Source organism: Eubalaena glacialis, chromosome 14 (assembly GCF_028564815.1).
Source record: "Eubalaena glacialis isolate mEubGla1 chromosome 14, mEubGla1.1.hap2.+ XY, whole genome shotgun sequence".
NCBI classification, from domain to species: Eukaryota; Metazoa; Chordata; class Mammalia; order Artiodactyla; family Balaenidae; genus Eubalaena; species Eubalaena glacialis.
In genome coordinates, this window is record NC_083729.1 from 40004367 (window position 1) to 40025455 (window position 21089).

Genomic DNA, 21089 nt, shown 5'->3' on the forward strand with positions numbered 1-21089 from the left:
ATCCTGCAGAACTGCGGGCCCCTGTCCGCTGTCAGCTTCCCACAAGCCTGGAGTAAGGGCTGTACTGTCTTTCTCACTTTGTCTCTCCAGCCCCTAACATGGCAGGGGGGTCCTGGACCCAAACTAAACAAATTACTTATCCCCTCTGACCCAGGACAAAATGAAGGGAAAGTACCAAATTCCCAAGGTTGGTAGGAGATTAAGTGAGAAAAATATGCAAATCTCTTGTCCAAGTAAATGTAAGTTTTTTTTTTCTTATCTTCTCATCAGGAGAACAGAAAGGTAACTGACCAACTGACCATAAAAGGGAGAGAGTTGGTAATCCATCCAGGATGGCTGGCTGGGGATCTAAAATGTCATAGGAATCATAGGCCTTAGAGCTTGAAAGGACGGTAAGGACCACTTCATGCAGCTGAAACACCCACCTGAATTGACTACACAGCTGGGGCATGAGACCCAAAGAGAGAGGAAGACTGATGGGTGAGCAGAGCCCAGGCCTGTCCACTGCCACAGCTAGCTTGTGGGTCTCAGCTGGAAGCATGGTAAGAGAAAGGCCTCTTTCCAGAAACATCACAGACTAGAGTTTTTCAAACTGCTGGGTATAATTCCTAGGCAGATCAGGAAATCAATTTGATAGCTTTGACCAGCACTGAAACAAAACAAAACCAAAAAACCAGAATGGAAAATAGTACACTGTGTATCACTGCAGCTGTATGAAATCTTTGGGGCTGGGGGGAGCCAGAGAGTGATTTTGCAGATTGAGGCAGGCAGGGCCTGCACTTGAGTGACCTGTCAATTACTTCTCATCTCTAGGGCAAACTGAAGGAAAAAGATGATCTGGGGAGGGGGCTGTGGAGGAGAGAGGAAGTCTCAGTGGAGTTTGGCGATGGTGATTAAAGAGGTGCCAAAAAGGAGAGGGTTGCAAAGGCATCGTGGGCAGAAGCAATCATCTGGCTGCAGCCTTCTCCCCCAGCTGGCACCACAGAAAGGACCCCCTGCAGAAGCAATAGGGGCTGCCTGGTCTCTTATCATGAAATGCCTCTGTAACAGTGATACTGTATTTGTGGAGCATTTACACTTTTTGGAGTTCCCAGCCTCCTGCGAGGTGATGGTGAGGTGGGGGGGGGTGTGGTGGGGGGATGAGATCATTCTCCCATTTTAGAGATGGGGAAACTGAGGATCTGATGAAGCCGACTGCCAGATGCGGAGCTAGAATCCAGACCTCCTAGCTTCTGAATGCGTGCCCTTTCCACACCATAGTGTGAGTGCTCTGTGTTTAGAGTGTACGTTTCAGACCCTGGTTGCCCTTTAATTAATTATTATTATTATTTTTTTGGCTGAGCCGCGAGGCATGCGGGATCTTAGTTCCCTGACCAGGGATCAAACCCATGTCCCCTGCAGTGGAAATGCGGAGTCTTAACCACTGGACCGCCAGGGAAGTCCCCCTGGTTGCCCTTTAGAATCACCTGGGCAGCTGCCAAAAAATTCCATTGCCTGCCTGCTCTCCTCCTCATTGAAATTGAAATCAGAATCAGGGAGTGGGAGTGGGACCAGGCCATCAATATCTTTCAAAGCTCCCTTCAGAGAATCTAGTTCACAGCCAGGCTTGGAAACCACGGCCACAGTTGGGGTCATTTCCCCCAGTGCTGGGTTCCTCATGCCCCTACCTTCTTTCCAGCCCTGGCCATCAGAATCTGCCTTGGCCCAGTCTGGCCAGGCTGCCTGCAAGGTCCATTGGTGCCCTTAGCTCAGATGGATTTCACCGTTGTTTTGTAAAGTAACTCCCCTGGGACGCTGCCACCCTGGCCCGATCCTCATCCTCGGAGCTGACATCTCTTGGGGCCCCCCCAAGAGGAGGTGTGATTAGGGAGATGGGGAGGCAGGTGGCTTTGACAGACGAAAAGCAAACAGCTCAAAGGGGTGACAGGCTGCATTTTATTCATCGTTAATTTAAACACCCCTCAAGCCCTCTCTTGGAGTGTTGCTCGGAAAAATAAATGTATTGTCTTAGAAACCCTGCAGGCTTGCCCAGCATGCTCTAACCCCCTCCTGAGAGAATGGGTAGCATAGAAAATGATTTATAGAGCAAGGGGGGGGGAGATTCCCTAGGGAGGAGGTGGGGGGAGGCTGACAGAAAGGGGAAGGGGGTCTTGGGCCAGGTCGGTGCAGAAACCTCACCGCTTCAGTGATGAGACTGGCCGGGCGTGGTACCTGCAGGTGTCAGAGCTGCTCCAGGGGCGAGAGTCCGGGCCCTGAGTCCAGGCCGATGAGCCTGTCCCGGGTGTCAGGAGTGGTGTCAGCAGCCCTCCCCGCCCCAGAGTGGAGCCTTCGGTGGCACCAACCAGCACATTTTATAACAACCGTTCCAACAAAAAAACGGGCCCCAGCCAGCGCCTCTTCTGGACTCAGAAGTGCCTCAAGCAGTCTGTCTGAATGTGCTTTCCAGACAGTGTGCGTGTGGAGTTGTGCTTTTTGTTTGTGAAGAATGTAAAAAGTTACAGTAAGGTGGAGCCGCCTGGCCCACGGCTCCTGTGGTCTCCGCCTCTGTGGTCTCCGCCTCTGTGGGCTGCCGTGGCCAGGAGGGCTCGGGCGCCCCTCACCCAGGGCGCAGGAAGAGGGATCTGCTAGGAGGCCTGTCTGAGAGTCGGAGCCTGTGTACATTCAGCAGCTGTTTTCCAGGGTTTGGCTTGGGTTTGGTCGCTGGCGTCTGTGTAAAACACAGATACATGCAAAGTGTCCATGAAACTCCCCCAAGACAGGGAGGAATTTTCCAGGCCCCTGCAGATCTCCAGGGCGTTAAAAATGCAAAATCCTTCTCCTTAAAGTGGCCCAGACCAGGATTATTTTTCCGTGGGGAAAGGGGCTAGTAGCTCTTTATAAGGCTGACGTGTGTGTGTGTGTGTGTGTGTGTGTGTGTACACGCATGTGTGTGCATGATGCTGTGATGTGTGACACTCCAGGCAAAGCCCAGGACTTCGTGGTATTTTCCACAAGCTGAAGGCCTGAGGCTGCCTGAGCCTTCCGACTCCTTCACCAGGCCCAGAGGCGCTGGCTTCAGTCAGAGGACACAGGGCCCTGACCACCTGGCCTTCTTAGAGAGCAAGGGCACCAAGGGCGGCTCCTTCCCTGCCTGCTCAGCTCTGAGAAGGCCCGGCTGCAGTCTAAGATCCTGGCCTCTGTGTGGCCACAGCCGAGTGACAAGAACCCATGCTGTCTGAGAGCCCATGCTACCTTTACGGGAGCCCCAGAGCCCCAACACAAGAGGGGTGAGTGTGGGCCTCAGGTTAGGAAGCAACTCGTGGAGCCTGGGGACGTTGTGATTACAGTGAGCTACCAGCTGTGGGTCAGACTGGAGACCCCTGCATGGTGGGAGAGGCCACAGCATCTAAGAGGAAGGAGCCCTTTCTTAGCCTGAGGTTCAGAAGAATCTGCACCAAAGAAAGGGGTCCCTATCAATGTCTATAATCCTGAAACGATGGGAGGACCCCATCCCAGCTTGTCAAGCAGGTCTGGTTCTCTATGCTCGCCCTCAAGCAGGATGTCAAACAAGCCCTTTAGGCATGGGTCTAGGCTCCAACAAACCCCCTGACCTTGGGAGCCCGGCTTTTCCCAGCAGCCCCTGGCATCTGAGGCACTGAGCCCTTTGGCCTGAGGTAAAGGACAATGATGATTGAAAAGGGCGGCGGTAGGGGGGAACCAGGGGAACATGGACAAAAATACGTGCATACCACTGAGTCCTGAGCTACCATTGTACACTAGAGGACTGGTGTTTCTCTGGGAGGTTGCTGAGCAGGAAGGGTCCCTTTCCTAGCTCCCTTGAACCATGCTTTCAATTCCTTCAGCAGCGTGCTCAAGCTGCCTGCAATTGCCTCCTTCCAAAGCCAAAGCATAGGAAAAGAAGTGAAAACAGCTAAGGCTGCAGCATGAGCAACTCAGAATAGACTTTAGGAAGCAGTGGTGACAGAGAAGACTGCCAAGGAAGGTTATGAGCTTTCCTACTCTGGAGGCAGGTCCTGTTCCCGCCTGTGGGGATGGGATTCTTTGCAGTCCTGCGCGCCGGTCAGCAGATTGCCCGGATGCCTTTTTGGCCCGTCTAGCTCAAGGAGCCATGATGACTGTGTCTTAAGCCTCCTGTTCTCTTCCTGGGGCTCACTTTCTCTGGGTTGGCTGCTATTTTGCCTGCTATTAAGTCCTCATGGTCTAGATGGCTCTGTCATGGGGATGTCTACTTTCCCCTCTGGATAGCTCAGATCCCCAGATTATTTCCTGTTGCCTAGGTGACACCTCTAACTGGATGCCTTTTAATCTTTCCTTCTTTTAAAGGGATAAACCTGATACTTTATTTCTAGGTCCTGCTAGAGGACTCTGCCCTAAACAATGCGTGCCTCTCTGAGCACAGTGTGACCGCAGCAGTTGCTCAGATGGGGGAAGGGTGGCAGTGTTGGGGAGGCTCATGGAGCTGGCCTGGCTGACGTCACAGTGCATCCTGGAAGCGTGGCTCTCTGGAAGCCTACCCTTCAGGAACTGGCAAGACTGACTTCTGTCCTGGCCAGCTCCTCCTCACTGGCTTCACCCCCAGCTTACAGTCTGTGTTTAAAAACCAATCCCAATCCAAATTAGAAATTATCCCTCACCCCCCAAAAAAAGAAATTACCCAAAGTAGCTGGAGAGTTACTCAGATCTTAACTTGTTTTTTCCTTCCTGCCATGAAGTGGAAGGGGCGAGGGGAGGCTGACATTCAAGTATGACTCTTAATGCTGTGTGTGTGTGTGTGTGTGTGTGTGTGTGTGTGTGTGTCTGAGTGTTCTAGGCACATATGCTTCCTTCACTGCCAGGGAGGGAGATTTTACGGCTTTTGATGCCTCTCAGGCAGACGGTGTGAGGTGTCCTGGTGCTTTCCTAAGACTTCCTGTCAGAAGCTGTATATATATTGGTGGGTCACACCGTGTCTGACTAGACTCTGGTATTTGTCCTTGGGATCGTCATCTTTTTGGATGAGAAAAAATGGGCCAAAAGAGTATTGTTCCTTTACAGTCCAAGACCCCCATCTCTTCAATGAAGGCTGGGTATCTGGCCTTCCTCCAGGTCAGTGACCTCCTATGAGGTAGAGGGTGAGTCTGGGAGAAACTGTCCTTCACCTTGAGGATCATCCAGAGCAAAACTTTAATCCTAAAATTGCTTCCATCCACCAGCTCTCTCCCTCCTGCCTTCCTCCACCTCCAATACAGACTGTGTGTGTAGAAAAAACACATTCACTTGAATATTAGTGGGGGCCAAACAGGGTGTAGAATGGGATGTGTCCCAAACACATCATGGGCTCTGGAGTCAAATTCTCTGACACTTGCAGGATGACTGCTTTGGTTCCTGGTGCTGCAGGCCCTGGTGCCCACCAGTGTAGCTGGCAGAGCCCTGATGCAGAGGAGGGGCAGCTGGAGGGGGTACTGCGTTCTGCACCCTCGGGCTGTCTAAACGGGAAAAAAAATAAGAAAAAATCCACACCAACAAAGAAAAATCTTGTCTGGGAAGACTCAGACATTCCTGGTTAATAACGAAAAGCATTCCCGTGGATGATGCTGCTGAAAGGAAGGAGCGTTGAGGGGATTCAGAGATGTGCCCTGAGCCTCAGAGATCAGCCAGCTGAAGCGGAGCTGGGCTCCTGCAGCCTGAGTGCTCCTGGCCCTGCAGGCCACTCCAGGCTTTCCCTCTTTAAAAGGAGTTTCCCTGTGTGCTGTGCTAAGTGGACTAACTCCAGGCTGAAAAGGCCTGCTAAGCCCCTTACCACTGCAATTCCCAAATCTCTGGGAAATGCCACGGTCCGCAAGTTGGTGCTATGTTTCATCCCATTGCATAATACTACACCATTCTCTGTGTGTAGCGGCTATACTATATATATACATCAGGAGGCAACATATGGCTCTCCCCATCCCCACCTGTCATAACTGTGACTATATCACTTCTGACGACCAGAAGGAAGCTGCTGGGCTGGGCCAGGATTCTAAATGCTGCGGAGGTAATTCAGAGCCATGAAAAGTTGCACCATATGCTTTGGGGTTGCCAGCTGCTTACGTGCATCGAGACGGGGTTTAGTGCCAGTCTACAAAACCCAGGGGTGGCACTCTTCTCACTGCCGTGTGCACCGGGCGAGGGTCTGGGGTGCCACTTTTTCTGTCCCTGGAGGAGAATCTGCTGGGGACCACAGTTCTCCGAGAGGGAGCCCATAAGGAAAACAGGCTCCCCCAAAACCTGCCCTTGATAACATCAGGCCTGGCCAAATAGTATTTCTTTAAAAAAAAAATTTTTTTTTTTTGGTTTCATTTTATTGGATAAAGGTTAAGAAAGCGCCAGCGTCTGAGAGAAGGAAAGCAAACGCCGCCCGGCTGCACCCCAGCCTGGTGAGGGTCCGTGGCGCGGCGAGGCACGCGTCTACCTGGAGGCGCTGGTCTCGGCCAGGCGGTTGTTCATGATGCCCAGCGCGCCCACGCCGCCCGAGAAGCCGTTCTGGCGCGTGTTGACGCACACGCTGCGCGGGTAGCCGTTGGCCGTCTCGGACAGCTGCTTCTGCAGCAGCGCCAGCGACACCTTGTTGGAGGCCGTGAGGTCGCGCATGGAGATGAGCTCGCCCGACAGGCGGCGGCCCTCGGCGTCGCTGTCGCGGGCTGCGGGGTCGGCGCCGAGCGCGGCCAGGCGGCGGCGCAGCCGGGAGCCCGGGGTGATGGCGTTGCGCCGGGCCAGGGGCGCGCCGGGCGCCGGGCAGCAGCGCGCGCAGCAGCGGCAGCTCAGCTTGCGCAGCATCCAGTTGAGCACCTGCTTGATGAGGATGGAGATGACGTTGAAGAGCGAGTAGATGCAGCACACGCCGAGCAGGATGAAGAGGAAGTTGCCCAGGCGGTAGAGCCCCTGGTTCCGGTAGGCGGCGTGCTGGCTGCTCACCAGGTCCCCGAAGCCGATGGTGCTGAAGGTGACGAAGCAGAAGTAGAGCGAGTCCACGTAGTCCCAGCCCTCCACGCTGGTGTACATGGCCGAGGCGCAGCAAGACAGCAGCACGGCGAACAGACCCAGGATCAGCAGCACGTGGTACACCGAGGGCTTCCAGCCCGCCAGGCAGTCGGCTTCCGAGAGCGCCGAGCCGCGGCGGAAGGTGGCGGGCAGCAGGCCGCTGCGGCGCAGCTGGCGCTCCCGGCAGGCGCGCATGATGAAGGCCAGCAGCGAGATGATGCGCTCCAGGAAGAGGTTGAAGAACAGGATGGTGCCGGCACAGCCGAACAGCCCATAGGCGATGAGGAAGGCCTTCCCGCCCACCGTCGCGGGGGTGGTCATGCCGAAACCTGTGGAGACCAGAGCAGGGGTCAGCGAGGTCCTGGCTGAGCAGGTGGTCCCCACCCTGCGCGGGGCAGGCATCTGCAGGTGCTGACATGGCTCCTATGCTGAGTGGCATCGCTCAAGTGGTATTTAGACATTTCTCTCCCTTGGTGGCACTGGATATGGTTCCTAATCTGGGCAACCCCTAAACTGATGGAGGAGACATGGCCCCTCGTCTGGGGGGGGGGGAATCTATAAATCAACATGGGTGAGGCAAGATGGTCACTAGGAGGGACCCATCAGGACACACAAAACAGAAACCACTACACAGATGCAAACTACAGTGATGCCCACAAACCGAACAAGTGTCACCTGGTCTCCCATCCCTCAAATTGTTTTTTTAATGTACCAGTGACACACCTGGGCCTTGTTAGGACAGACTTCCAAAAAAGCTTCATTTTATAGGATTGCTGGGGACCAGGTAGGGTGTGTTCAGTCCAGGTAGCTATATTTGATGGTCTCTGAAAAGGAGTTTATGAAACTGACAAATGGATTGTTTGAGAATGAGTCCACAACCTTCAGAGAGTAACCGTGGCTCTGCCACTGGACATCAGCTCCTTCTCACCCAAGGACCACCATCACCCTTGCTCACACTTGTAGCCAAGGGAAAGGTTTTGGCCCCGCTGGGTTCTGTGCTGCCGTGTGTCTGGAGTGGCTTTTATCCTGAGAGGTCTGCTCTGTGCCAGGGCAGCTGCTCAGTGCTTTGACTCTTGTAATTAAGTCTTAATTTACCCATTCGTTCAAAGCACAGTCTTTAAGGGAGCTTCTCTATCAACTGATTTCTGCAGAAGGCTTGGCTTCCCGCCAGGATGCTCGGCCCATGTCATCCAGGGCAGTGCAGAGTGGCAGCTCTGCTCCTCCAGCCTGAGCTCTCAGCCAGCTGCCGGTTGTGATGTCCTTGTGGGACCCATGCTGCCTGCCTCTGGTTATGGGAGGGGATGTAATCCCTTAGCATGAAGATCTACCGCTGCCTGGAGTCCGAGCAGAAAATGCATCATCTGTCTGAGTGGCACAATAGTACCTATCAACACCTCTGTAGCAGAAGTTCAGGGGCATCTCTGTTTAATGCATGCCTGACGTCAGGAGGTCTACCTGTGCACTGTTAGTGGGGTGGTGCCAGCTCTGGGAAAGGGGTGGCTTACCATTTCCCTAAAAAGGCCAGAGAAAGATTTTTTCAGAATGATCCCTTAAACTTGTATGCTAATCATTTTCTAGATTCCTTGGAGGAAATGCCCAATTGCCCGACATTGTCTTCATCTTATGCTTAATGACTCAAGTTAGGAGAAAATCTTATAATGATACCTCTGTCGAGGAAGATGGATTATGTTCCTAGATTCAGAATTTGGCCGTAAGAGTGTGAAAAAAGCCAAACTAGCAGTGTAACCAGGAACTCAATACAGGGATTTTGCTACACTTTAAAGCCAAACTTAAGTTCTTGAATTCATGAAGAAATCAGCTCTGAATCGATATGACTATACGTGGAGTGGGAGTGTTTGTATTTGTATGTGTGTATATTTATAAAAAGTCCTAGGTTGATAACCCAAGTGTCCAACAGCCTAATTCATAGTCTGTTCATACAAGGAAATACTATACAGCAAAGAAAAAGCACAAACCACTGCTACTTGCAACAACATGAATGAATCTCACAAAAAGAATGTTAAACAAAAGAAACTGGACACAAAAGAAGTATTCCATTTGTATAAAATTCAAAGCCAGGCAAAACCAAGCTACAGTATCTTTTTAGGGATGCATACTTGGCTGGCAAAATTATAAGGGAAGTCAAGGAAGTAATTTTGATAAAAGTCAGAATTGGGGTTTCCTCTGGGGATGGCAGGGTGTGGTGACTGGAATGGGACCCGGGGGACTCTGGGGTGCTGGAAATCTTCTGTTGATCTGGGTGGTGGTTACATGGGTGTTTGTTGTATAATAACTTTCAAATTGTGTGTTTTATGATTTTTTCGTACTGTCATGATAAGAAAAACTTCAAAATGCCTAGACTATTAGAACTGTGAGGGACCTTAATTCTGGTCTGCTCCTCGCTGTATAGGTGAGGGAGCAGGGGCAGAGGGGACATGACCTACAGCTTGTGGGGGACAGATGCCATACATGTGTCCTGGCTTCTAGCTTGGTGCTTAGACCATCATACACAGCACTGCTGCTACCCATGAAGGGAAAACAACACCTCTCGTAGGGGGATCACTTGGCTAAATTCCTAAAGAAATGAAAAATCCTGAGCCTGGAATATTAATACTATGCCTAAGAGGATATTGAATGGGATTTTCCTATTTTTGAGAATTTTCAGCTAAAGTCTTAAAGCTAAGAGTGACATGTAATATGTTAGCCCTCATTCTAAAGAGAGGTTTTAGATACATCTGTCATATCGATTAAAATAGCAAAATGGGTCTGGTGATTAGTAACCCCTACTACCCACTTCCAGGCTGTACAGAAAGGTTAGAAATTATCCAGGGATAATGGGAGACGGTCCTGAAGTTGGAGGGGTGCTGTGGCACCCGCAGGTCTAGAGATGGTGGTGGTGGTGATGGTGAAGAGAACGTCAGGCTGCAGCAAGGGCAGCCTGGCAGCTCATTTCCCAGTGGATGCTGGCTGAGCTGCAGACACTTGAAAGCTTACCCAGGAGCACTGGAGTGGAGCATGGTGAGGGTTTCGGGAGAGCCAGAGGTGTCTCCTGGAGTCTGACGCTGTGCTGGATAGTTCTCTGGGTCAGAGGCTGACCGGAGCAGCCCACACAGGCAGGGACAGGAAGAGGGCACCAGTGGGAGCGGTCTATACTCCCAGGACACCTTGCACCAAGGATGGGGGAGAGTGATATGGGTCAAGCAGACTCTGCAGACGGCAGCCACATCTGAAGAGACTCTGCCCGGGAGGGCTGCCTGCTGGATCAAGGGTGCCTGAGGGGCGGAGGGCAGGGGACAGCATGCGACGTAGTCACAGGAAGCACCACCCGCTCAGGGAAAGGTGCAGGGCAGTGGTCCCTGTACTGGGGGGAAATCTCCAAAGACCCACATGAGCTCCACAAAAGGGTATGTCTGTCCTAGCAGTGGGCATTGTGATGCCACCAGCAAAAGCTAAGAAAGGATGATAGTGGCACCAGTGATGTAAGACCAAGAGGAAACAAACAGATGACCCCTCCCACACTGCAGGTCCCTGAGCCAGGGGCCAGGTCAGAGCTGGAGGGAGAGGCTGAGCTTTGATTAGAAGTGAATTTGAAGATGGGATTTAGATTGGGTTGGACATCTGAGAATGGGTCTCAATTTTAAAACTGGTGGTACTTAAAAAAATATTATTTGGAAAACTCTAGCATCTATCCAAGATGTTGTTAAGGAATCCAAAGGAGAATTCTTCAAAACCATAGATGAAGACAAAGCCATTTCCCGGGCCAGCCCATTTAATAAACTGGTTCCAAAGGCCCACCACTCACAGTGCCAGCCCCGCAGGTCTCGTTTTGCTCCATCTCTACAACCTGTGAGGGAGGCACACCCCTGTTTAACAGATGAGGAGACCTCGGGTCAAGGGGCTAAGTAGTTGCCATGGCTGCACAGCCCAGAAATGGTGGGGCTGAGCCTGAAACCCAGGTTGGCTGGTGTCTAACATCCACCTTCTCTCTGCCACCCTAGACTGTCTTCCGAGGGCACCGCAGGGCCTCCACGCCTCTTAGAAAACCAAGGGGGCTGGCAGCTGGGAGAGCACTTTCATGTGGGGGGGGGGCGGTGGCTGACCCTCAGTCTCAACTCCTGTCCCCAAGAGTCCACTCTCCTCTTGTGGCTCTCTCTCCACTGACTGTTGCTGGGGAGAGGGGCCACTGCTCCTCCCTTAATGTCTTCACCAAGGTGGACTCATCCCCCTTCCCGTGGCACAGCTAAGACAGCGGGGCAATTCAAACCAGACTCAACCCAGGGCTTGGGGACAGCAGGAGGAGTGAGGCACAGAAGGGACAACTGCTTCTGGCCCACAGTCCAGCCGGTTGCCCCCAGGCAGGGGACTCATCTGCCCGCTGGGCTCCTCACAGGACTGCCCCTGCCTGACCTAGCCCCGAGTCAAAAGCCATCTCCACTCTCGGGGAGCATCTTCGGATTCCTCCAAACTCCTCCATGTTTGGACTCCTGGCTTCTGCCCCAGCACCCCCTTTAGAGTCTGGGTTTCTTGCTGAGGATCTGCCTCTTACCTGGATGACAGAACCCAGAAGGAGACTTATTTTTCCACCCACGCTTCTCCTTCCCCACAGTGCTGTGGCCTTTGCCAGGGCCTCTGCACAACAGCACCACCAGATATGCACCTGGAGCACCGTCATCCACCTGCTCATTCCTTTTTCCGGCAAACACTTCCTGAAGACCTGGTTTGGCAGGCCTCGCGCTGCGCTCAGGGCTCTGGTGGAAAACCAGATAGACACCGCACAGAGGATCCGGGCTGCCTTCTTAGAGGTTTTGCACAGGTCCCCACTCCTCTGCTGCCAGTGGCTCAGCCCTGGGCCAGGGCACGGCTTTACCCTGCTGCCCCCATGCAGAGGCTGGGCCAGACCTGTCCTGAGGTGTCCTCATGGCTGTGACTCCAGGCCCAAAATGATGCCAAGTGCTTGACTGGCTGTGGCACTCTCTGCCCAGAATGAAGGGGACAGGCAGGTCAGAAGGTTCTCCGTCCAGCACAGAGGGCACCCAACACAAGTGTCCCTCTCACTGCCCCGATTCCTGAGGTCTGGCTCCTGTGCCCACTTCACCTCCCTTTGCTTTCCTACAGACCCACGTCGGCTCAGCTCCAGAGGCAGGGCGGAGGGGGCACAGTCTACCCTCCTGCCCCATCAACGCCAAGAGGCTCAGAGCTCTGGGCTGCTGAGACCCCTGGGCCAGGCCTCTTGCTGAGGGCAGTAGGGTCCGTGCCAAGTGCTGCTGCCTAGCCAGATGCTTCCCAGGGTGGAAGAACAGTCCCCCAGGCTCTGGGGAGCCAGGCTGGCTCTGGAGAGGGGCCTTGAAGCTTCAGCCAGAGAAAAGGCAAACCCAGCCACCCCGAAAATCCCCCTTTCCCCCACTCACACCCTGTGGAGGCAGGCGTAATCTGTCCCCGGGTTCACACCAAGCCTCTTTTTGTTTATGCCACAATTGATCTGCCATCCCAGTTTGCAAAGAGCAGACACTTGGGGGCTTTATTATGCCACTTTGACAAAAGCTGTGAAGCTCATTCCCACAGCCTGTCTGGTGCCGCCTTCGCAAATGGGGCCCTGGTGACAGGGCCTCCGGAGTTCAGCTCCGAGAGCCTGAAGTGAGATGGAGAGACCAGCACTGGTCTGAATCGGGCCCTGGGTGGCAGCCTCTGTGCTGGACACTGGACGCATGTCCCCTCATCCAGTCCCTCCAACCACCCTGAGAGGGACGCATCATCAACCCCAACAATGCAGGCAAGGACGTGGGCCAAGGCAACTGAAGATACTCGGCCGAGTTACCGTTTGTAAGTGGCTGAGCTGACCCTGAAGCCCTTTCCACTGCGCCAGATGGGAAGCCTGAGCTCATCACCTCGGGGACTTTTTCCCACTGGCTCTGCAGTATCAACTTGGTGGAGGGGAAATATAATTTATAATCCAATCTGGGATACTTTTGAGAGCAAATAATTACCCCAGGACAACAGGTGTAAACCAGAGCTGATCCAAGCAACTGGGATGCATGATTAAAATGCAGATTCCAAGGCAGGTCCCACTCCAGAGGCTTATTTAGAGGGACCCAGGAATCTACATTTTAACAAATGTCCCCTGATGATTCTAATGTGAATGGGCTAAAGCCCTTCCTTTAAGAAACAGTATTATGCTGTATCCCTGATGACCCTACTGGTTGGAATCTGCCCAATTTCAAATATTTTGATTTAAATTTCTTTTTTAAAAACAATTTTCAGCTTTATTGAGTTACAGTTGGCATATAAAACTGTAAGATATTTAAAATATACATCATGATGATTTGTTGGTTTAAATTTCAAGTGACCTAAAACCCTTGTTGTGGACATTGCAGCTGTCTCCTTAACAACCATCACACCCCCCCACCCCCGCCCCCGCCCCCGCCCCCAGCTAAAGTGTAGCAGCCAGGCCCCTTGGAGAACTGACCCAACTGCCAGGGGTGGGCTCCGTTAGTCTAGGCCAATCAGGAAAATCCAGTCCCTTACCACGACTGGCTCAAGGATGGATAGGCCTAAGCCAGTCAGTGCAGGGCATTTTCATGGCTACAGAGATTTGCTCAGGAATGGGCATGTGACCCCATTCAGGCCAATCAGATGAGAGGAGAGTTTCTCTGATAGTTTCTGGGTTAAATGCGTCTCACTTTTTTTTTTTTTTTAATTAATTAATTTATTTAATTTACTTATTTTTGGCTGCGTTGGGTCTTCGTTGCTGCGCGTGGGCTTTCTCTAGTTGTGGCGAGCGGGGGCTACTCTTCATTGCGGTGTGCGGGCTTCTCATTGTGGTGGCTTCTCTTATTGCGGAGCATGGCTCTAGGCGCGTGGGCTTCAGTAGTTGTGGCACATGGGCTCAGTAGTTGTGGCTCATGGGCTCTAGAGCTCAGGCTCAGTAGTTGTGGCCCACGGGCTTAGTTGCTCCGCGGCATGTGGGATCTTCCCGGACCAGGGATGGAACCCGTGTCCCCTGCGTTGGCAGGCAGATTCTTAACCACTGCGCCACCAGGGAAGCCCCTGCGTCTCACTTTTTAAAAAATATTTACTTATTTTATTTATTCATTTTATTTTATTTATTTTTGGCGTGCATTGGGTCTTAGTTGCGGCACGTGGGATGTTCATTGAGGCACGAGGGATCTTTCGTTGCGGCGCGCGGGCGGGCTTCTCCCTCTCCAGTTGTGGCATGCAGGGTTTTTTTTTTTTCTCTCTGTAGTTGAGGCCCGTGGGCTTAGTTGCCCTGTGGTGTGTGGGATCTTAGTTCTCCGACCAGGGATCGAACACATGTCCCCTACATTGGAAGGCAGATTCTTTACCACTGGACCACCAGGGAAGTCCCTAAATGCTTCTCACTTTTAAGAGCTGCCTTGGGTGTGGAGGGAGCAGGAGGTAGCCTCAGGAGTGGTTGGTGGCCACCTGTGGCCGTGAGGAGCCAGCCTTAGATGAAGCTGACACTGCAGAAGGCTGTCAATGTATCCTGAAAACCCTAATGAGCTGTCCAATCAAACTGGCCAGGCTGCCTGACCTACCCTTGGACTTCCAGTTACATGAGCCCATAAATCTCTTTTCCTGCCTAAGCCTTCTGTGACAGGCAACCAAACACACTCCAGCTGGTGCCGATGGTTAAGGGCCTGGTTAAACATCCCAGGGTCAAGGAAATGGTATCAGACTTGAACTCAAAGCTTTGACTGCTGTTGTAGCCTCTATCAGCCAAGTGATCGAAGCAAGTCACTCTAACTCCTCTGAGCCTCTATTTCTTCATCTGTAGAACGTCGACCTCCTGATGCAAGCCCTCTCTGTGAACTGTAGTACAACCTGCCAATGGGTGTTCCTCAAGATGAGACAGTAGACTTAATGCGAGGTGGAGAGAATGCCCATGATTAAGAAAAAGAAATTTTAAGTAAAGTGAAACACATTTATTTACTGCAGTAAACACGTTTATTTACTGCAGTTTTAGAGCACTCACCGTGTTAATGTGATTTATGAAACCACCAGGGCTATGCTAACACTATCCAGTGTTCCCCAAACTAATTTGACCATCGAGTGTATTTAGTCACCTCAGGTGACTTGAGTATTTCAAAGAGTAATATTTGGGAAATGCCATACTCTATCCTCATGAAGAATTAAGGATGAGGCATTTAAAAACATTCTCAAGGATTTCCCACGCTTTAAAAAGTCACTGCAACACTGCAATGCCTTTTCAGTGCCTGGCATGTAGAAGGTGTTGGGCCACGTCTGCTGAGTGAATGAATAGACTGTGACTCTACTTGTTTGGAGCAGTGATTCTCAAACTCGATTATCTAGGACCCACCTGGGGATCTTGTTAGCTTCTGGGGTGGGGCTCACAATTCCAAATTTCTAACCTGGTCCCAGGTGAGACCACTGCAGCTGGTCAGTGAACCTTATTTTGAGTACCAAGCACAGATGACTTATAGTATTAATTACCTTCAGGGGCCTGTCTCCACAATGAGATTGGGGGCCCCTTGGGAGTAGGGACCAAATTTTATTGGCTATTTGGAAGTATAGGTTATATGGGCTGCTCAGGTTTGAATCCTAGCTCCACTACTTCCTAGCTGTGTGTCTTTGAGCAAATTAATTGACCTTTCTGTGCCTCATTTTTCTTATCTGTAAAGTGGAGATGACAATATTTGTATTTTTGTACTCAACTGAGCCAATATGTGCAAAACACTTAGAATAGTGCCTAGCACATTAATAAGCCCTTAATAAAGTCGTCTTCTTCTTTCTGTTCTCCACAGTGAGCAAGGGAATCATGTATAAATTAGGCACTGATAGTTATTTGTTGACTGAATAACTGAAAATAAAAGTTTCAAGAACATCTCAAGGGTGAGAGTTAAATATCAGGGAGAGTGAGAAGGCTGAGGTGTGGGGTTGGTGGGCAGAGGAGGGGAAAGGACTCATTAGGACTCATCAGATAAAATACAGGACTCCCAAATAAATATGAATTTCAGATAAACAAATCAATTTTTAATGTAAGTACATCCCAAACATTGCACGGGCCATATTTACACTAAAAAATGCTTCGTTGTTTTTCTGAAATTCATATTTGACTGGGAGTCCTGTATTTTTATCTGCTAAATCTGGCAGCCCTACCCATGGCCCTACTTGTCTGCTGGGCACACTACTTTGGGGAGCGTCTCCTAATATCCCCCTCTCCCGGGATCCTTCCCAACTGGCTGGAGGAGGGATAACAGGCTCACTTTAACAATCAAGGAGCCTAAAGGTCACACAGAAGTGGGCCTTGCCCACCCAAGGCCAGGCCAGCAGCCTAGTCTTCCAGCGCCTCTCCCTCTCCAAACAGGGAACAGTGGGAGATGTGGAGTGGGCTGTGGGCAGAGGGTGGGGCTGCCATCGGGCTGCTCTGTGGTTGGAGCTGAGACACGGACTCTTGGGGAGAAGAAGGGAAGCTCCAGGCCACGTTCCGTGGAGGAGGGCTGGACGCTTGAGAGGAGACACTTCCCTGGGACTGGAACCCCAGGCCTGGAACCTCAAGGCTGCCCATGTCATCCTTCTCCAAGTCCCTCCCCTGAGGAGGACAACTGACCAGCCTGGCCAAACCTTTTGGGAGGGCTGGGAATGAAAGGAAGGCTGGAAGAACTTTAGTGACAAATGGAAACGCGGAGGGGATAATAATAGCTGAAACGTGTTGAGCCCTCACTATTTCCGGGCACTGTGCCAAAGCTTCATGTGTATCAATGCATATTCCATCCTCACAGCTCTGTGAGGCACTGGGTAGCATTCATTCTAAGTCACAGCCTTTTTCCTCAAATTTTAACAGCCCTGAAATCAGGATGCATCTTACGATCAATGACTTGACATAGTTTATTTGGCAGCATTCTAAATTCTTAATGGTACATGTTATTGGTGCATTTATAATTGATGGTGTCTTAGATTTGATGAACTACAATGGGAACTATTATCATTCCCATTTGTGAGATTAGTAAACTGAGTCACACTTAATAAAGACACTTAGGTTAAATAACTTGCCCAGATCACAGAGCAAGCAAGTGGCAGAGCCCAGGTGTGAAACTAGAGGAGGGAGCTTGCGATGTGATAAGGGAGAAAGTTAAACGCACAAGAGTTTGGAAGAAAGAGACATAGGTTGCTTTTGGTTGGAGCAGCAGTTCTTAACTCTGGCTCCGAAATGGAATCGCCTGGGAAATTTAAATTAGTCCCCAGACCAGCTTAGGTCAGAAGCAGGGCTGATGTTCTCCTGGTGCAGTGACTGGGAGAGTCTTATGGAGGAAAAGGTATCTGTGTTCAGTCTTGTAGGGTGGATGGGATTTCGAGAGGGAGGAAGTAGAGGCCTGGGCTTGAGAGAGGTGTGCCCTGCTGGGAGAGCGCTGTGCACAGGGCCAGGGTAAGGGGCTGGGTTCAGCCTGGCTGGTTCCCACGTGCAGCTTGGCGTCTAGCCCACAGACAACGTTTAGTAACTCTTGCCGATGGAGTGGATGAACCTGTGGCAGAAGGAGAAGGACAAGGCTGGGAGACCCTCCTATCCACGTTGTACTCAGGCTGAACTTGCAGGAGCACTGTGGCTGTGAGGGTGTCACCCGACACCGCAAGAAGCTTCTCCATCATCTGGGCCTGGCATCCAGCAACATGTCTGGCCTTGTAGAGACTTACAAACCCTGGAAACATCAAGCTGCAGAAGATAAACTCAGGGAGTCTCCCTTCCTGCAGGCTTGGGAAGGGCCAGCATCAGCTTTCTTGGAGAGTTGAGAGCAGAGGCTGTGGCGTCAGGCTCTGGCGCCTCCACTTAATGATGGGCCAATGGGGACACGTTATTTCTCCCCCTAAAAGTGGCCTGATGACCGCCTACTTCGTAAGGTTGCTGTGAGGAGTAAACGAGGAGGTGGCTCCCTGGTGAGCTCAAGAAGCAGCAAGCTTAACTGGGAAACGCCCGGGCGAGGCCCCAGCCCTCACACTGCAGCTGGAGAGCCGAAGGTGGAGCAAGGAACGGGCGAACCACGGACTAGGAGTTTCGGCGGAAAGGACAAGCCCCCCGTACACACACCTAAGACGACTCTACCGCTAACTTGCTGTCCCTGCGTCTCACCAGGCCTCTGTGTCCTCGGCGGTCCCCGGTGAGTGGCAGCGTCACCTCTGGGCTGGCTTCAGGCTCTGGTCCCTGCGCCGGGGGGGAGGGGTGGGGGGGTGGGGGGGAGGCACCACCTTTTCCAATCCTGAAATCAAGGGTGGCAATGGGGGAGGGGGACGCCGGAGAGTGGCCCTGTGGTGGGAAAGCTGAGACTGTGGGCTGCGACGTTTGCTGCCGCTGGAGGGTTTGTCTAAATTGTAACTGAGATGGGCAGCTCCCTGAGGGCGCAGCGCTGGGTTCCTTCCCACCGCAGCCGGGTGCGGGGCTGGGCTCTTGCTGGCTGCTCCCTGACTCAGGACAAAGAGGCAACACAGAAAAACACAAGTCACATGGAGAAAGAGGACCCTTCCATTCTCCTGTTCAATTTTGCTTGTTCTCTGGGGGCCTTTGGGATGATCTTTGTTTGCTGAGAGCAGGGGGCGTGTGGGGATGGCTGAGAGGGCAGAGGGGCTAGGAAAAGAAGGCTGAACCCCGCAGGCTGCAGGTCGGGGATTTTTAACATTAGGAAAGTTTCGGTAATTTAGGAGTGATGGGCAAGTGACCCCAAGAATCAGCTTCGAACCTCGGCTCTGTTTTCCTCGCCAGTGGGGCTGATTGAACCTGCCCCCTCTACGCGCTTTATCTGTGGGATTAAGGTTTTCTCTCCTCACCAGAAATCATTCAGCAAAATGAGTTATTAAAAGCCAGTTAACTACTCCTGCCTCCAGGAAGCTCCCGCTTACCAATCTCTCCTGGGGCCCGAGCTGGAGCAGCTGTGAAGCTCGGGCCCTCGGAGCTGGAGGGAAGATGACTCATTTACATAGAGCCCGTCCTCCGTCCTGCCCCCCAGATCTGTCCCTGTCTCTCTGATGACTAATCCTTTCCAGGGATGAGCTCACCGCCCCTCCTGCCCACCACGAAAGGAGCAGAGCCTTAGCCTCAGCCCAGAATTTGGGGAGAAGACTGGCTCCAAGGCCAGGGAAGGCAGGGACGGTCCCTGATGGGACAAAAGTCTGGCCATCAAGAGCCGGCGCTGGGGCAGTGAGATGAGGAAAGCCCTGAAGCCCGCCCAGCCCTGGCCTTGCTCCCTCCACCTTAGGGTCTCACACACACACAGGGCTGTGGTGAGGCTGAGGCCACCTCTCAGAAGGGCAGACACACCTGCTGTGGGGAGAAAGCAGGTCCACCAACCCGGAAGTGTCAATACGATGTCAGCTGAATCACATTTCATCTCAAATCCTAGATCAGAGAGGAGCAGATTTTTTTTTTTTTTTTTTTTGGCTGTGTTGGGTCTTCGTTTCTGTGCGAGGGCTTTCTCTAGTTACGACAAGCGGGGGCCACTCTTCAACGTGGTGCGCGGGCCTTTCACTATCGCGGCCTCTCTTGTTGCGGAGCACAGGCTCCAGACGCGCAGGCTCAGTAGTTGTGGCTCACGGGCCCAGTTGCTCCGCGGCATGTGGGATCTTCCCAGACCAGGGCTCGAACCCGTGTCCCCTGCATTGGCAGGCAGACTCTCAACCACTGCGCCACCAGGGAAGCCCAGGAGAAGATTTTTCAAAGGGAATCTGCGGTGGTTCCTGTCAAGCAAAGGCCCCTGCTCTCACGTGCACAGTTCCAACTCCTCTCAGTTAATTCAGTTTTTATCCACCTGGCGAAGCTCGGGCTCATCGCTGCCCACGCAGCTGTGAACCACATTTGAAGGAGGGCCTCTGCGCCCAGGCTGAGGGGAGACGCGAAGAAAGGGGCCAGTGCCCTAGAGGCTCGTGCCTCGGGGCCACTCCTCAGGGCTCCGAGTCCATCCCGCTTACTTGGCCTTGGTGCCTGGCCGCCTCGCCATTCCTCTTCTCACAGAGGGCGGTCTGGCGGGCTGCTCCAGAGGAGCAAGCAAGCCAAGAAGGCACGATGAAAACAAACCGCACTTTAAGCTGCAGCCACGGGAGCGCTGTGGAGGGTCCCGGGGAACCCTGGGCGTGGCCTGCTGACGTGGCCCCTAGCCCGAGAGGCTGGTAAGCCAGCACGAAGGGCTCCGTTAGGGCCTGGCTGGGTCAGGACGGCCTAGACTTGTGCCCCTGGACTGAGGCTAAGGGCTGAGGGCGCCTCCTTCTGCAAAGGGGGCGGCGGCTGTTCCTACCGCATGTTCTGCTCCCAGCCCCCCTGCGGGGAAGGGAGGTTGGTCACTGGCTTACGGGGAGCGAGGGGCGGAGGGGCTGGACGGCTAGAGCCTTAGGCTATGCGCCGCACTCCGCTGGTGCGTTCACAGAGGGATCCCCAGAGCTGCTCCCGGAGGCTGCGGCAGTGTGTGGCTTCTGGTCACTATTGAGGCATAGAAACCAAGGCTCAGAGGAGTAAAATGACCAGTGAGAGAACACCACCAGCATTCAGGTCCCAAGCCCCACATTCACGGCTCTTTCCATTCCACGTCTTAAGGCCTGACTCAGCCTTTGGTTCAGAGATCGTGGCTGTGATTTTGTGGTTTTTGTTGTTTTTTTAAATTAATTAATTAATTAATTTATGGCGGCATTGGGTCTTCATTGCTGCACGTGGGCTTTCTCTAGTTGTGGCGAGCAGGGGCTACTCTTTTTTGCAGTGCGCGGGCTTCTCATTGCAGTGGCTTCTCGTTGCGGAGCACAGGCTCTCGGCGCGTGGGCTTCAGTAGTTGTGGCACGCGGGCTCAGTAGTTGTGGCTCACGGGCTCTAGAGCTCAGGCTCAGTAGTTGTGGTGCACGGGCTTAGTTGCTCCACGGCATGTGGGATCTTCCCAGACCAGGGCTTGAAGCCGTGTCCCCTGCATTGGCAGGTGGATTCTCAACCACTGCGCCACCAGGGAGGACCCTGTGATTTTGTTTTGAAACATGTAAACAACTGTACCATGCAGGAGGACTTGCTGTGGCCAAAATGCCTGCCCTGGGCCTATGGCATGAGTCCGTACCAGATCCCAAGCAACAGGAGACGGAGGCTAGGGCTCAGAGGT

General features: G+C 52.7%; 1 protein-coding gene across 1 annotated transcript in view; it reads right to left on the bottom strand.

Moving 5' to 3' along the window:
• Positions 1-6423: 6423 nt before the first annotated feature.
• The window catches only part of KCNK12 (potassium two pore domain channel subfamily K member 12), a 53426-nt gene continuing 38760 nt past the window's right edge, over positions 6424-21089 (bottom strand). Inside the window, exon 2 of the mRNA XM_061168544.1 lies at positions 6424-7325. Coding sequence (XP_061024527.1) covers positions 6424-7325 — 902 coding nt within the window. The remainder of the gene's footprint in view (positions 7326-21089) is intronic.